General features: G+C 35.8%; 1 protein-coding gene across 1 annotated transcript in view; it reads right to left on the minus strand.

Moving 5' to 3' along the window:
* RYR2 (ryanodine receptor 2 (cardiac)) overlaps positions 1-16,029 on the minus strand; it is a gene marked incomplete at both ends in the record, with an annotated part of 182,510 nt that overhangs the window by 68,153 nt on the left and 98,328 nt on the right. The window contains 9 exons of the mRNA XM_008945486.1: positions 932-1,035; positions 2,159-2,291; positions 2,878-2,992; positions 5,907-6,180; positions 8,885-9,028; positions 13,191-13,296; positions 13,419-13,619; positions 14,148-14,949; positions 15,523-15,749. Coding sequence (XP_008943734.1) covers positions 932-1,035; positions 2,159-2,291; positions 2,878-2,992; positions 5,907-6,180; positions 8,885-9,028; positions 13,191-13,296; positions 13,419-13,619; positions 14,148-14,949; positions 15,523-15,749 — 2,106 coding nt within the window. The remainder of the gene's footprint in view (positions 1-931; positions 1,036-2,158; positions 2,292-2,877; positions 2,993-5,906; positions 6,181-8,884; positions 9,029-13,190; positions 13,297-13,418; positions 13,620-14,147; positions 14,950-15,522; positions 15,750-16,029) is intronic.

Genomic DNA, 16,029 nt, shown 5'->3' on the forward strand with positions numbered 1-16,029 from the left:
AGTTGGCTTTCTCCTTTCTGAATTGTAAGCATAGCCTTTAACCAGTTCAGACAGCTTCTTTTTGCTGACAGTTTATAAGAACAGTAAGTCTAAAAATGTCCTTTTAAATGCATGTGGGCCATCTTGCTGCTCCAAAAGGGATCATCTGCACTTATACTACTCCTGACAGATGCTTTCCTGCAACAATTACAGCATTTCCAAAACTGGACATCTTCAAGAAAAGATTGAATAATGTATTCCACTATTTAAGTTTCCTTTAGAAAGTGGGGTTTAATGTCTGTCTTGAATCTGTCTTTCCATTAAGGCACTTCTCTTATCCACTACTGACATTATTCCCGTCTGTCTTGTAGTAGCAATTTACATATTCTACACAATTGTCACATGCACTTTTGAATTTTTTATTCTTTAATCCAATTAATCTGTATTTCTTCAATCTTTTCTGAAGCGGGTTTAAATGTTAGGAAAAAACACAGATAGATGTACATAGACATCTCTGCAAAAACTTATCATTATGCCACTGCTGTATGTCGCCATCAAGGCACGACAACAAAGATTTTAGCAATGAAGCTTTTTTGGGTGTGGACTTTACTAGTCTCAAAGAGCTGCCCTTGAAGCAATTCCTTTTGGTTACACCAGTATGTGTAATAATGAGAAATGCAGCTCAACTATCCACACCACCAGCAGAAAGAACAAAATATAAGATCCTGATAGTCTTCATCTGAAAGGTACCTAAAACCCCTATATAATTCTTATAATCATGGATTTTGATTACTCCAGGAAACAGGTATCTTTGCCTCTTTACAGGGGGGAAAAAAACAAAACAAAACAACAACAAAAAAAAAAACAAACCAAACCAACAAAAAAAACAAACCAACAAACAAACAAAAAAAAAAAAAGCAAACAACTGACAAAGAAGCTACAAGCTACCAACCTTCTCCAGATCAGGCTCCCTTAAAGCTAGTGCAAGTTCATTATTGTCCATCACAGAGGCTGCTGCAACATCTAAAGGAGTTGATCCTCGCATAGAAGGAGAGGCTGTTAAAATAACATTCAACACCAATTTAAAAAAAAACTCTACAAATTCATAGGAAATAAATTAACCTTTTTTTTCATAAAATATAGCATTTTTTTATTAGTTAGCATATAATATTAGAAGCCTATCATTTATAACACTCAGTTTATAGTAAATCATCATGCACTCACATGAAACTTGGCATTGATATGAAACCAAAATACAGTGTAGATGTTCAAGCTGGAAATGACGTTTCTTACACATTCTTATTCTCATCACATACATCGTTTTAAGGTTTCAGTCATTCTAATGTTCCTAACTGGTACAACTTCATTTTGCAGAAAAGTTAGCAAAGATATTATATCTAAACCACTTAAATTTTATCAAAATTTATTTTAAAAAATAGCAGTAATTATAGGATTAGAAAAAGCTAAGGTTTTCACACTCTAAATGCATTTGATGTGGGAACTTTCACTCAAAGAAGACTTTTAGTTTATGCTTCTGTTCTGTACCTATACATTAATAAGGAAATTATGATAATTTAAAAAATTACTATGATGTTTCTAAATTATTATATATTCTGAATTGCAAGTACTAAACTAAATAAAGGATAAATGTATCTCCCCTGGAACACTTCAGCCTGGAAAAGAAAGGCAGATTTTAAGAAACTGTCAAGGTTCATTTCTGAGCATCTATATATGCATACTCAAGTAAATGAGCTCTATTTCTCCCACTGCCATAGATTTATACTGAACAGTCTACAGAAGAAAGCACAGGGAAGCAAGCTTGAGCAGTGAAAAATAAGCTCTAATAAAATGCTGGCAACACTTATGATTCCCTTCCTCAAAACACAATTTTATTCTTTTCTAAATGTGCAACTCAACACTGATTCCTTCTTAACGTTCAGGCACATACAAAAGGTGTGTGCTAAATTACCTCAACTTAATGCTACTGTCAGGGGGTTGTCTGGAGTTAGAAATACAGTTAAGGAAGACATTTTTGTACTAGGAGAAGGAGAAGCTTCAAGACAGAGGGATGCAGAAAAACACATGGCTTTTTATATATACATATCTATGTAAATCAGCAGGTATTTTTAAGATTTTGGTTTTGACTTAGAACTTCAAAAGTCACAGACTTATTACTCACCAAGGCCAACACTGCTGTTTTCCAATAAATAGCTAAGATGATCAAACATGGCTTTTTGATTCTGCCTGCTGATGCGGCAAAAATAGCATAGAAAACGACAGCAGTTTGCCACCATCTTTGGGAAAGTGATTTCCTAAGAAGCAAATAAAACCAGACTGAATCTCAAACTTAAAACAGACATAAAACCTAGAAAAGATCGTTTATGTAACAGCCTTTTAAAACACTAATATTTATGCATTGTATTTATTGCATCTCAGTGAAGTTTAGGTTTAACCCTGAAAACAACAGGGCGTTCTCAGCAAGTAACTTCCTCCTGAAGACCCAGAGATCAAGGTATAAGCTTGAGGCACAAGAGCTGGGTTCACTCGTAAATTCTAGATTCAAACATGAAAGAACATGAATGCTCAGATTCACGGAGTAATATTGTACAGATTTTTCTTTAGCTTCTAAAAAGTTCTCTCCTTGAAAACCCAGTCAGCATATAAAGTGCTATTTGCATTTTTTTTTTTTTTTTTTTTGTCTTTAAAGCATCTGAAGTTAGAAAGCTAATTGTATCTTCCTCCAGAATGGAAAGACAGGTTCTTCTAAAAACTTATTGAGCTTATGGAAATTAGTAAGAGTTTATGTTCTCAGACCCTCCAATGACTGCTCAGCACCTTACAGGATAAATATTTGAACAGTTGTATTCTAAACTCTCTTCCACCAGTGAATTGCTTTACCTTGGATTCTCCTCCACCAAGCACATTTACCATCACTTCCATGACAGTTTCATGCATGCCTAAAGCTCTCATGAGATTTGGATGTTGGTAAAATACTTTATTATTCATGATGTCTCTACAGGAAAAAAATAAAAAAAGAATTGGATTAAAATGTTACAGACCAATAGTTTACCTATTATGTTATTTGCAAAGCTGATTTACTACACAATTCTTCACCACCTGAGGTGAAAAATTACCTCAGGGACTTTTTCAGGGTGAGTCTCAATCTCTCTTGATAGTCTATTTTTCATTCTGGAGCAACTTGACCTTCCTTTTCCCATATTTTAGCTATTGCCCTAATCACCATTTAATAACACCAGAGCAGGATGTTCTTCTATTTTCATTAGAAATTCCATTCTAGATCTAAAATTATCTTCTGACAAGAGCATGATCAAATCTGCTATATGATCTTAAATTTAAATTCAAATCAATTAATAAAATAATATTTTTGACAAAGCATTCTTTTCAGAATATTTCAACCTTGAGACATTTGACATATGCCATCAAAATCAAGAAAAAAAAGAGAATGTATATGCAGCTATCCCCTAAGCATCAGAAACAGACATTGCGTAAAGATTAACTGTAATTCAGGAGTTACTGCTTATAAGAACTTTTCTACATATTTCAGCAGAACAGATTTCCATACTTCAACATCAGTTCTGAAGATTATAATGTCAAGCTTTTATGCAGACATGTTATATCCAATAAAAATGTCTGGTTTAAAAAGTAATCAAATTTCTAAAAGCTGTTATTGCTCTTGAAATCACACAGAACCCAGAAATGAATGTGAAAGCAAAGCAATCAGGTCACAGGAGAAAAAGACTAGGCAAGTCACTATAGAAAATGCTGCTGACAGCTGTTCAAATTTCACTGTACTTCTTATAGCAGTCTTTTTTTTTTTTTTCTGAACTTAAACTCCCACAATCAGACAAGAAAAATTTCAGCCTTATAAAAGACGAGATGTGAGGAGGACTGTTCCATCACTCTAAAAGCTACAAATCCACAGCTATCAGTCATGCAACAGACTGTATGTCACATGTCTGATGGAGGTGGCACTATCAGAGGTTTTGACTGCCAGTAAATCCCAGAAAGATTAGCTGATCTTTTGCCCCAAAGCCTACAACCAGACTGCGTATCAGAGATGACAAAGGATAGGCCCTGCCCCCAGAAGGTATCCATACCACACCTTCCTGCACTAATGGTTCACGCTGTGGAAAAAGACCTTGATGGCATTAACCTGCCAAGTCTTTCTAAACTCTCACTTGCCTACATCAGCATTCTTTAACATAAAAAAAGTACAGAAAGTCAAAATGTCTCCTCATCGGCTGGCCAGCAATATTACACTACTTTGAAAAGCACATCCACTTTCAGTGTTCTGTTTAACTGTGGACTGCATTATGAAATGTCACACACAAAAAAAAAAAAAAAAAACAAACAGCATTTCTGAGGAAACAGTTTCTACACAGGAATGAGGGATGCCTCCATTTCTCAGCTGGAGAAAAGGAATACTTCCCACTCACAGCAAAAACCTTGGCATTTCTAAATAGGTGCTGGAGCCCAGGTTAGGCTATACAATGTACAAATGGCACAGCTCAGTTACTTACAGGATAAACAAAACTATGATAGAGTCTACCAAGAAGGGTGATAGGAAGAGGCAGTGAGAACACCAGCTGCATAGAAAGTACTCTTTCTTCCTTATACAAGACTTTCACATATCATTGAAAACTTTCTTAAAATAAAATCAGATTCAGAAAATATGAGCTTTTAATTCATAACAGAAAATGCTAAGGAAAAAGATGTATAATAATAAAAAGACATAACAACATGAAATGAAACCCCCTCTGAGATTTTTTTTTAGCCAGGCAAAATCTAGTAATGACTCACTCATTTTAGACTGTTAAGTGAAATGTAGCAACTCAGAATTGAAGTTCAAAGGTGATGGGCTGCCCTTTGCATGAGTACATTGAACATAGCAACAACTAGGGAACATTGATGGGACCTGCTGGCAAGCTAAGAAGCAGGCCTTGTTCATAATGACACTACAAAATCATGAGTAAATATTATCTGGATATATGAGGTTTGCAGTAAACTCAAAATTGTTTACAGAAGCTTACAAAAGAAAAAGACACTTCACAACAAAACCTTCTCTTCTTGCATTCCTGGCATTCTTCATATAATCCTATCTTTGGTTGACATTGCTCTTGCTGATTGGGGATTTATAACAGAATCAAACCTTCATGGCAACGGTAGGTTTAATCTTTGTCTTAAAATGAATGTCTGTCTTTTCAAAATTGGAGAGTATCTGTTAAATGATTACATACATAGATCACAGCTGATGTCTAATCTCACCAAATATCTCCCAGATTTTAATGTTTCTTTGGATAAAAGTGAGATTAAAAACTCATACTCTTTACTAGTAGAGACGATCACGTTCTCTTTACTGTTTCCTCTACTCTTTGTCAGGCTATATTTCACTATTGCTAATCATATCATTAGGAAAAGTAAGACTGGGTGAACTGCTTCATAGTTCAAATAGTACCAACTGCATTCAGTTCCATAAAAAGGTGGCATATATATAGACAGAAAACTTTTAGCTGACTACTGGGGGAAACAGTATGCATGAACAGCTACCAGTCACTGCACTCATATAAAATGCATAATATTCTTGATGGGATTCCTCACAGCCATACTATTTAAAATATAATAACAAGATACATTTTGTAATGTTATAAAATATTATGTACATATTTTCAACTTTTCTCACAAAAACTCTAACAGACATCATTTGGTGCTCTCCAGAAATGCTGGATATGTTGCTGCAAAGGCCAGATCTTACAACTGAAGATGCTGCTCAACAGATACCAGCGTCTACATTTACATCCATAATAAACTATTCACATTCAAACATCAAGTATAACCTTGGCTGTAACCATATAGCAAATAACAACAAATATCTGTACATAAAGAGACGTCACACTCCAGTTACTTACCCTAATCCACGAATCATAAGTTTCTCTTCCTCCTTCCCCATTCTGACACTAAGCAAGGAACGGATTTGGCCAAGGGATGCCAGAAGATTGATTGTGTCTTCCACAGACACACTATTTATGGTGTAGGTCTTTGGTAGGGCTCGCACCAGGCCACCAATACCATCATACTGGCGGTGCAGCAATACGAACATGGCCCTCACTAACTCCGGGTCTTCTATCACTGATTCCTGGGCCCAGCGTACCATGGTGTCTGAAATCAACTGCTGAAGAGTAGCTGTGAAGAAAATACATAAATCACAAAATTACCATTAATTGCTCATCTCTCTACTGTTCTGTATAACACAACTCATTATACAATATGAACTGGAATTAATTCAATTCTTAGGAAGCACGTTTTCCTTAGTACTTGTTTAGCAGACTATCAAAAAAAAATAAAGTCACATGAGTGAAACAAAAACATCTCAAAAACAAAAGCCTGTATTTAAAATTAAAATACAGAAGATAAACCTGATGATGTATAAAATCATGAAGATATACAAGATGCTGACTAAGCCACCAGATTTATTTCTTTGTATTGCTTTCAAGATTTTTCCAGTGATTCAGGTTTGAGGGTTTTTCTTACATACTATGAAGTAGGAAGACTGGAAAAATATACTTGTAGGACATGAAAATGCTATATTTACATCTCTGAGCTCTGTATCCACCCAAAATTTTATAATGTATAAGACAGAATAATATAAATTAGTCGAGTTAAATTATTTTTTTGCAAAAATCAAAAGGCCCTTCAAAGAAACAGAAATTAAAAGACTCCAATGAAACGGTAAACTGACTTTTGCATATTTTGAATTCAATCTCTTATGAAGCAAGAATCACATATCTGGTATTCCCACTGACAACCTTTATTAGCTGGGATATGTATCTATATATACTCATGTATTCATCAGTTAAAATAGACAAGCTACATAATGTCAGTTACGAGTTGCGACTACTGTTTAGAAAAATTACTCATGAAATAACAATCAAGACAAAGTATTTCATAAAGACAATTAAATAATGTTCTTTTTCCCATCTCAGGGAAATACCATTCAGGTTTGCAAGACTTTGTCAAATCAATTCAGGACCCTCTTGAGATATCCTGATAATTAGACACTAGAGAATTTCACTTTTAGTACTTACCAAACTAATCAATTCATTTTCATGTCAAGCTCATAACACGGAAAGTTTGACAAGAGAAATTTGATAATCCCGAAGTTCAAGAAACTGTCTAGTAAATATCCTGATATCAAAAAAGGTGGCTGGTGCAGACTAAACACAAAAATTATTTTTCAAATAAAAAAAATCTATGTGTTGAGACAATAACATGATTTTGGAGTAGACCAGGTGCAACTTCAGGCTGATCTCACACCCACACAAAAAAAGTAAAAGTGCTTAAAGAAAGATGTTTAAGGAACAGGGGTTTACAGAAAAGAGAGTGTTTAACAAAGAAGAGGATTTGTGCTAAGATGTGCTAATATAGGGTTAAGGGGAAAAAACAGTAATAGTACTGTATTTTATTATTACTACACTGTAGGTATTTCCATTGTCACACAGCCTAGCATTATTTAGAATAAAACCACTTTAAAGTTAAGTAAAGGGATTAAATATGTTTGGGCTGGTATTTCCGCAGGACTGAAATAATTAATAATGAGAAGGGACAGCAATATCAGTTTCCTTTGGTTTTTTTTGTGAAGAAACACATGAGCAGACTGTCGTTTGACTCCTGTTTTGACAATGGCAATGCCGCACCCCGTCTACCTGTGGGTCTGGCTGTTATCTTGCTAGATAACGACCCAAGCAGCCTAGCCACAATGCTGGTTAGTTCATTTAATATAATACTGTCTTTCTACTAACATGAGAGGGAAAGAATCAGATTTTTAAGAGCTTTAAGTTTACTGCAAGAAATAAAATTAGGTAACTGTAGGAGCCATCACCACATTCTGCAGAGACCTAGCCTCTAATTATCACTGCCTGATAACTGAAATAGTTATAAACTGCAAAGCTAGAAGGCACACTTTTAGGAGGACGAAAATATTTCTACTTAAAGAACACTAAGCTAACCCTAACAACTGGCAGATGAGAAGCCATTTCATTCATTCTAAGTGCCCTGGGAAAATCATCTTATCCCATACCTTTAGCATTTATATTAAGCGACTAAGTTAAAAGGCCAGTCTCCCTAGGAATTCTTTGTAGTTAATGATGGAAACCAAGTTTTTGCCGAAGTCAGAACACCTAAACTGTGTGCCTAGAAATTCATTCCTGCTAGTAGGGTAGCAGCATAAAACATTAGGACATTTGAAAGAGCCACTCAACATAATAAAGGGAAAAAGAATTAAAAATATCATTGACAAGTAAAATATCATCAGTTGGCACCAAGTGAACAAATTGGATGCCACTGGCAATGATTCTTGTAAAGATGAAAAGGAAGAAAATGTCAGAAAAATGACAGAGGAGCAATCACAGTCAGCAAATCTTGAATTTTAGGTTGGGTGGGGAAGCTTCTCCTAAGTACAGCTTTGTAAAATATGGTCTAATTGCACAGTCTTCTTGAATGTGACAATCTTCATGCAAATACTGATTTGAAGCTGCTGCAGCTGACTTTATGAGTACATTTTCATAATCAGGAACTTGCTGCAATTATTAAGCCCGCGCAAGTACTACAAAAGGCAAGATAGCTTCTGGAAAAATTGTGACTTGAAAAAGGATCAAGGGTGAAAAAAACAGTAGAAGAAATTTTCCACTACATCCCACTGGGAAACAAATCTGCCTATCATAAAAATTCTATCTCAGCTTGTTTTGAGCCAGAAATACAAGTTTGAAGATGGACAGATGTTTCACTAAAACTCCACCTTATTTTGGCTGAAGATATATGAAGAATTTCCTCCCTTGCTGCTTTTCCCTTTTGGAATAAAGAAACAATAAACTGATTTAATTTTGCTTACAGGATGTCTTAGTATCATCATCAATGGGCTTCTCAGCTTGCTTTTTCTTCAGATAGGTAACTTTTTCCATAAGGTATAAGAGACGACCCCTAATGGTTAAATCGCTGCTTCCATCCAAGGTTCCATCTTCATCTAGTTCAATTCCTGGGGAGAGGGGGAAGAGGGAGGAAAAGGGGGAAAAAATAAAATTAAACAAGTTACGGACACGTTTTGTATCTTGTACGTACAAACAATCAAACTGAACTACGTTGTTCTGCTCTGTTAGAACTACAAAAGAGTTCGATATGAGATATGTTTAACCAACTGTTTGGAACAAGTATCAGTCAGTAATCTGTGCAAGGCAGAAAACTGCAGATAAGGATCATATAATTTATTAAATTTTTTTATAAGTTTTTTTGTTATTATACATAAAATATATGGTAAATGTATTTTTCTGGTCAACTCCCCCAGTATCCATGTTTCCATGCTAATGCTTCTTCCTGTGTTTTGGACATATGTAGTTCAAAAGTGCAGATACAGTCCCTACTGACACAGCATGGTTCAACTGATTCTATTTAAGACGAGGAGATTTTTAGGTGAAATATACCACAGAAGTGAAAGAGTTAAAGTCACCATAAGCATACTTTGTAGTGACCAGCCAGAAGTAGCCACCTTCACAATACAGCAGCTCTTTCATGATATTCCTATAACCAGTCATAAAAATGAGAAAGAACACATGTGAGTGTTTACAGACTCACAGAAGAGCTGAGGCTGGAAAGAGCCTGCCGAGTTTTGTCTACTCCAGCCTTCCTGCTCAAAGCAGGTTCAACTCGAGAAAGTTGCTCAGGACCACATCCAGTAAGGTTTTGTCTGTCTCCCAAAGTGGAGACTCCACAGCCTCTATGGGCAACCTGTTCTTTATTTCCATAATCTCTGCTGTTAAATAAATAAATTAAAAATACTGGGATTTCCTGTATTTCAACCTGTGCCTGTGGTCTCTTGTGTCTTGTGATGTCACTAGACACTACTGAAGGAAGTCTGATTCAATTGCCTTTACTCTCCCTGCTCAACAGATATTTCTACACAAGGATGTAATCCCCACCATGACCTTTCCTTTGGAGTTAAACAATCTCAGCCCTCTCAAGTCTCTCCTCATACAAAAGGTGCTCCAAGAATTTAATCATCTTTGACAGCCCCTCGCTGGACTCACTCCGTGTCCATGTCTCTCTTGTACTGGGAAGACCAGCTGTTGGCTTTCTTTGCCACAAGGACCCATTATCGTTCACATGCTCACCTTGTTGTCCACCAGGGTCCCCAGGCCCTTTTCTGTAAAGCCACTTTCCAGTTTGGTCCCTAGCCTGCCTTTGCTGCATAGGGTTATTCCTCCTCAGGTGCAGGTCTTTGCACTGCCCTTTGCTGAACTCCATGGAAGCTTCATCAGCTCATTTCTCTCATGTTTTTAACTTCATTCAGTCACGTATACGTTGTAAAGGAATTAAAAATCCTGACCTGTACCTATTACACTAAAATAAGCTCAAAGAAAAAAAGTCATTCTACTATTTTTTCTGGGTTTTTTAGTTTCTAATATAAGTTCTACAGTTAAGGGGTTTATGGAGAGTTCTTTAGCAGTCTTGAATTTTACAGGATGTTTCTTCAAGACATTACATGAATTACATGAATTGCACTTGTTTTAATTGTCTGATTTTTTTTTAAAGTACAGCTCAATCTCTGTTAAAAGTTATTTTGGTATATTTTGTCCTAAGAGTATTTGATGCTAAAATAAAGAACGTTCATTAGTAACTTCATATTTTCCAGTAAATCATATTACAAAATGGTTTGGCCAGTAGTCTCTTCAACCAAACTAATTAGCAGTAAAGACAATGAAATGTCTTAGAGACTCTCTGAAATTACTCAAATGAATTGCCTGCTTTCCCACAGTTATGCTGCTCCCTGAGCTCTAGTTGTATTCAACCATTTCACAAGATGTGAATCCCCAAATGGTGGCTGACTAATCCACCAAACCTAAGACTCAGGATGCATAATTGTTTTCCTTGCTTTGCAATAGCATTATATTGAATATACAGAGTAATTAATTCTGTTCTATTGTAATGCATCCTCTGACCCACAAAATTAATTTTCTACTTGTAGATTATGCAAATTACTGTTTCCCCATAAAGAAAAGAAAAATAATGACAAAACTAGATCATGTCATTTGAACAGAGGAGACTGATGGTAAAAGACTAAAGAAAAATGGAAAAATCAAGAGAAAGCGAAAGCCCCTTTTCCTTTCAAATGTTATTTCTAAACTATTCCATTTTCTGTCAGCTGACAGTTTACTAGAATTTTCCTTTTTTTTTTTTTTTTTTTTTTTAAAAATACAAACTAGGGGGAGCAGAAAATGCACTCAAAGGCAAAAAGCTCAAAAGGGTAGAGGAATGGCCTGACAGGATACTTGAAGTTCAGTAAGGACAAATGCAGTTTTGCAACTTGGATAGATCAATCCCATGTGACAATACAGGTTGAGCAGGAACTGGTTAAAAAAACATCTTTGCAAAAAGAACTTCAGAGGCCCTGTTGGACAGTAAGCTAAATACCAGCCAGCAGTGCACTCCAACAGCAAGAAGAGTTAAAAATATCCTGCCTTAGCAGAAACATAATCACTAGCTCAAGGCAAGCGATTGTTCACCAGTACTCCGCACTTAGGAGATGACATCTGGAATACTACGTCCTATTTTGGCTTACCCAATGAAAAAAAAAGAAAAAGACATTGAAAAGCTGGAGACCATTCAACAATAGCCTGTCAAGATAAGTGGTGGCTGAAAGAACTGTGTTTGTCAACCTGCAGAACAGAAACTTTATGATGGACCTAATAGGAGCCCACCAAAACCTACACGGAAGTTATCAAGAAAATGCTCCCATGCTCTTTTCTGAGGTGAACAAGATACAACTGTCAAACTAAACCAAGCAAGATTCCAAACTGACATAGGGGAGGGGAAAAAAAAAAAAAGAAAACAACAAAAAAAAAACCAACACCATTAGGACAGTCAAGCCCTGCAACACATTGCCCAAAGACATTATGGAATCTCTGTGCTTAGAAGCTTTCAAGACTCAAGTGCAAAAATAATTAAGCAACCAGGTCTGAGTTCAGCACTGACTCTGCTTTGAGAAGGAGGCTGCCTTAAAGACCTGTCAACTGTGCTTCCTCTACCATAAAAGAAAACTAATATATTATCAAGCCAGCAATTGACACTATATTTTTATTTATTTGAATAATTTAAGGCAGTGAATTAAATATTGAAACATATTATTTCCAGTTAAGCTGGGATCAACAGGGAATGCAGTTCAGGAGGAGGGTTGTAGAAACACCCCTGTTCAAAGCTCCTTCCTTGGCCAGAGTATTAGTTTAAAAAATATTGTTACCTATCCCTGCATTAGTTTCTTCTAGGTAATGGGACATGATGTGAAAGTTCAGCTGCTTGTCTGCTTATGCTGTCTGCTAAGTGTCTCATTTATTTAAATAGTGCACTGAAGTAAAATGAAGGGATCCTCCAAAGAGGAAAACAACAGTCCTCAGCACAAAATGCATAAAATGTAAGAAAGCATGCATTTTGAACAAAACTACTCAAAAACTGAATTTGGAGTATTCATTACTATGAGTTTGACATTTAAAATATACATTTTGGCACCAGCATTTATATTGGTATTTTTGTATTTAAATTACAGAATTCGCTACTGTATTTCACATTTTAAAGCGACAAAATTCCATTGTTTTTTTATTAACTAAAGTGAAGAAATTAAAACCACAGAAATTTAACTTTTCATTAGTCTATTTCAATACATAATAATCTTCTATATCTTCATTAATGTCTGCAGATGATCAGCAGCTAATATTATGCTGTTTTTTGGTTAACATGGCCATAGTCAACTTACAGCAAAGATGACCTATACAAACCTAAGCAGGGGAGTGCAAGGAAGAGGAAATAGGGCAGAGGAACCCCTTGAATAGCAAGTGAACTACAGCATTACCCAATACATTAAGCCCAAAGAAATTCCCACAGAGTTGTGGGAAACAAGGATGGGAAAAAAAAAAAAAAATTTCCCTCATGAAGCAAAACATATTGCACTCCCTTCTAGTCTGACCAGATATGAGGCTAAGAAAATTTCCTTGGTTTTGTAAAGATACTAGCTGAGTATTTTTATTGCATGGTATTGATAACTGATATAGTGTAATTTATAGACTACTTCGCTGGTTTTTCTTCAATAAAATTATTTAGAAAAAGTGCTAGTATAATTTTAAAAAGTAAAGATGTTGAGTAACAAGATTTACCACAGTGTGTCATTAGGTCTTCATGGAAATACAGGAGCTGATCCCGAATTTCTTCAGGGCAAGGACAATCATTTTTGTCATCTTTGAAGTTCAGGAGCATGTTAATCTTAAAGAATACAAAGGAAAGGCAAATTACACCAATCTCCAAGAGGAAAAACTTTGAGATCAAGCAGAACTTTGACACACACAGAGGACAACAAAAACTAAATTGTCCATTGTGAGCTGTACCTGTTCCTGAGGTGGGGATCGAAATTCTTTTGTTTTTCTAGCTGTCAGGGCAGCAGACATGTTCAAGGCCTGCATCACTTCATTGTACCGGAAGCGCTGATTCTCTTGAAGCTTGGCCACAAAATCATCTGAAAATGCTACAATGGCTTCTATTCGGTGTCGTACTTGACAATCACACAGATACTGGAGTAGATGACACATCTAAGAAGACAATATTGTAAGTGAAAGAACATTTGGCAAGCTAAGAAGTATCTTCTGTATGTTATACAAATAAGGATGGATTCCTTATGTCAGCAGTTACTATGAAATAAAGTGATTGAAGTATTCAATGCTGTCATTTGCTACATGTGAAATAATCCTACATGAGGAATATTTGGCATCTGCAAGAGATTTATTTGTCTCAGACATATAAAATGTAAGACTTCTGTAAAAGTGAAAAGAGAATGGATTTACTCCTTGTTTCTAGGGAAATACTCTTCTCTTTGGATCCATAAGAATTCTCTGCTAATGTCATTGAGAAAGTAATTCTATTTTATGACACAACAGTTGTTTGACCTGTGGTGAACAAGTTTATATCATCAAGAAGATAACAAATGTTCTTTCCTGAAAGGAAGTTCCTTCTCTATTTAACTGACATCAAAATGTTGTATTTCTTGAAAGAGAAATCACCAACTGAAGAAAAAATTCTCTGTAAAGAAAGAGGAACCACTATTACAGCAGTATTGTTACCTGCAATTTAACAGGTTCTGGAAGTTTCATCTGAAGAAGTCCTTCCTTTGGCACTTTTTCCCCTCTGGTTTCTTCCTCTCCTTCTTCTGACTTGAGCTCATCTGAACTCATCTCCTTCTCAGAGAAATCAATTTCATCCTCCTGGATCATTGCTTCTTTGAAAACCCGGGGCTCAATCAACTGCAAGATGTGTTTCAGATCTCCATTGTTGAAGATTCCCATAATTAGGAGGGTATAAAAGAGCTTGATGAGAGGAACAAACAGAAATTCTGTAGAACCTCCAACTGGATCTCTGACATGGAGGCTGCCCTCCTGAACAGCTTCAGTCAGCATCTCAATGGTTTTGGCCTTTAAGATTTCCAGAGGGAATTCAGGACTGAACTGAAAGCATTCACTGCTGATGCTTACAAAACTTGGAGATGAGAATTGCATTCTTGGCCTTAATGAAGTGCTAAGTCCTATACCAGGGAGGCCATGTTTTTTGTTTTCATCAGGAAACAAAGTAATACTCTTGGTCTCATCTGTCATTGGAACTATAAATTCATTATTCATCATTAGCCTGGCAGTTGCATAGGTATTGAGATGGATGTCAATGAGTAAGTCATAATAACCTGCACGTAATAATCCTGGCATATATTTATTCTCAATGGCATACAGGAGCTGAGATTCATCCACATGGCTACACATAGCATGGGCCACTCGGTTGTTACCTAAAGCACAAACAGCTGAATATAAGCGGAGGGTGTGGTAGTGAAATTTCAGCAATTCTTCTTGTTCCGTCAGCTCTAAAATATCAATTGTCCTGCAGAGAGAAAAAATAAAGTACAGAAAATTCCATATCAGTGCAAAAACTTACTTAAGTGACAGAATACAAAATTCTTCCTAAGGGTAACATTGGAACAATATCAGTTCTCAGGGATGGATTTTTTCCACATTTCAGCAAGGAAACACAGGAAATCACAGAGTTCATTTTTTTTCAATTGTTTACAACAAAGTTAGGAAAGGTAAAGTAATGGAATAATTAAAATGGTCACAAATCTTAAAAAAAACCCTACAAAACCAGCTCTTTGCCTATCTTACACATTATCTGTAATAAACAGAGTTCCTCTCACTTTCAATCAAAACCTATATATACACTATTAAAGAGTTTGGAGAGAAACTAGAAGTTGAAAACACAACAAAAAGAGGCAGATTTTAAAACCTTGAAAAAACAAGATTCATTTTTTAATATTAGCTAAAGAAAAACACATTGACTTTATTTACATGTGTTATAAACACAGAGAAGTCCTTGGGCTTTCCTTATAGTAATTTTATTACTTGTCTAGCTTTATAATCCCAACCTAACTCTGATATACTTCAACACACAGACATGAACCTGTTTTCTTCAGGAATATGAAGTGCCATGAACTGCAAAGGATTCAGGCACTGTATCATCCAGCCTTGGCGCTCACTGATCCGAGAGACATCAGCCTTCAAGAAGTGGTTGGGCACTCTGCTCCAAAGCACATGAGTCAAAAATTGTACATGGAGACGTGGAGGACATTGAGAGACTGGGTTTTTGTGTTCACTTTTGAATAGGCCAGCAGATAATGGCATTACATTCTAGAAAATTCCAACAGAAGAGACAATAATTTTCATCATCTTTACCAAACAATGAAGATATGGCATTTTTCAAGAAATATATTCAATATATAGTACAATGAAGTACAATGCAATACAAATTTAACATTTTCAGTAGTTTGTACAGCCAGCTGTGAACTGTTGGCAGATTAGCTGCAAGAAAATACTGTCCATAACAAATGTTTTAAAATAGCAAAATTTCAAATAGAAACTTGAATGTAATGTGTGGTAACTTCCTTGGACCAGAGATCTGAACTCCGCT

The sequence above is a fragment of the Merops nubicus genome, unplaced genomic scaffold, assembly GCF_000691845.1.
Source record: "Merops nubicus isolate BGI_N331 unplaced genomic scaffold, ASM69184v1 scaffold788, whole genome shotgun sequence".
Classification (NCBI taxonomy): Eukaryota; Metazoa; Chordata; class Aves; order Coraciiformes; family Meropidae; genus Merops; species Merops nubicus.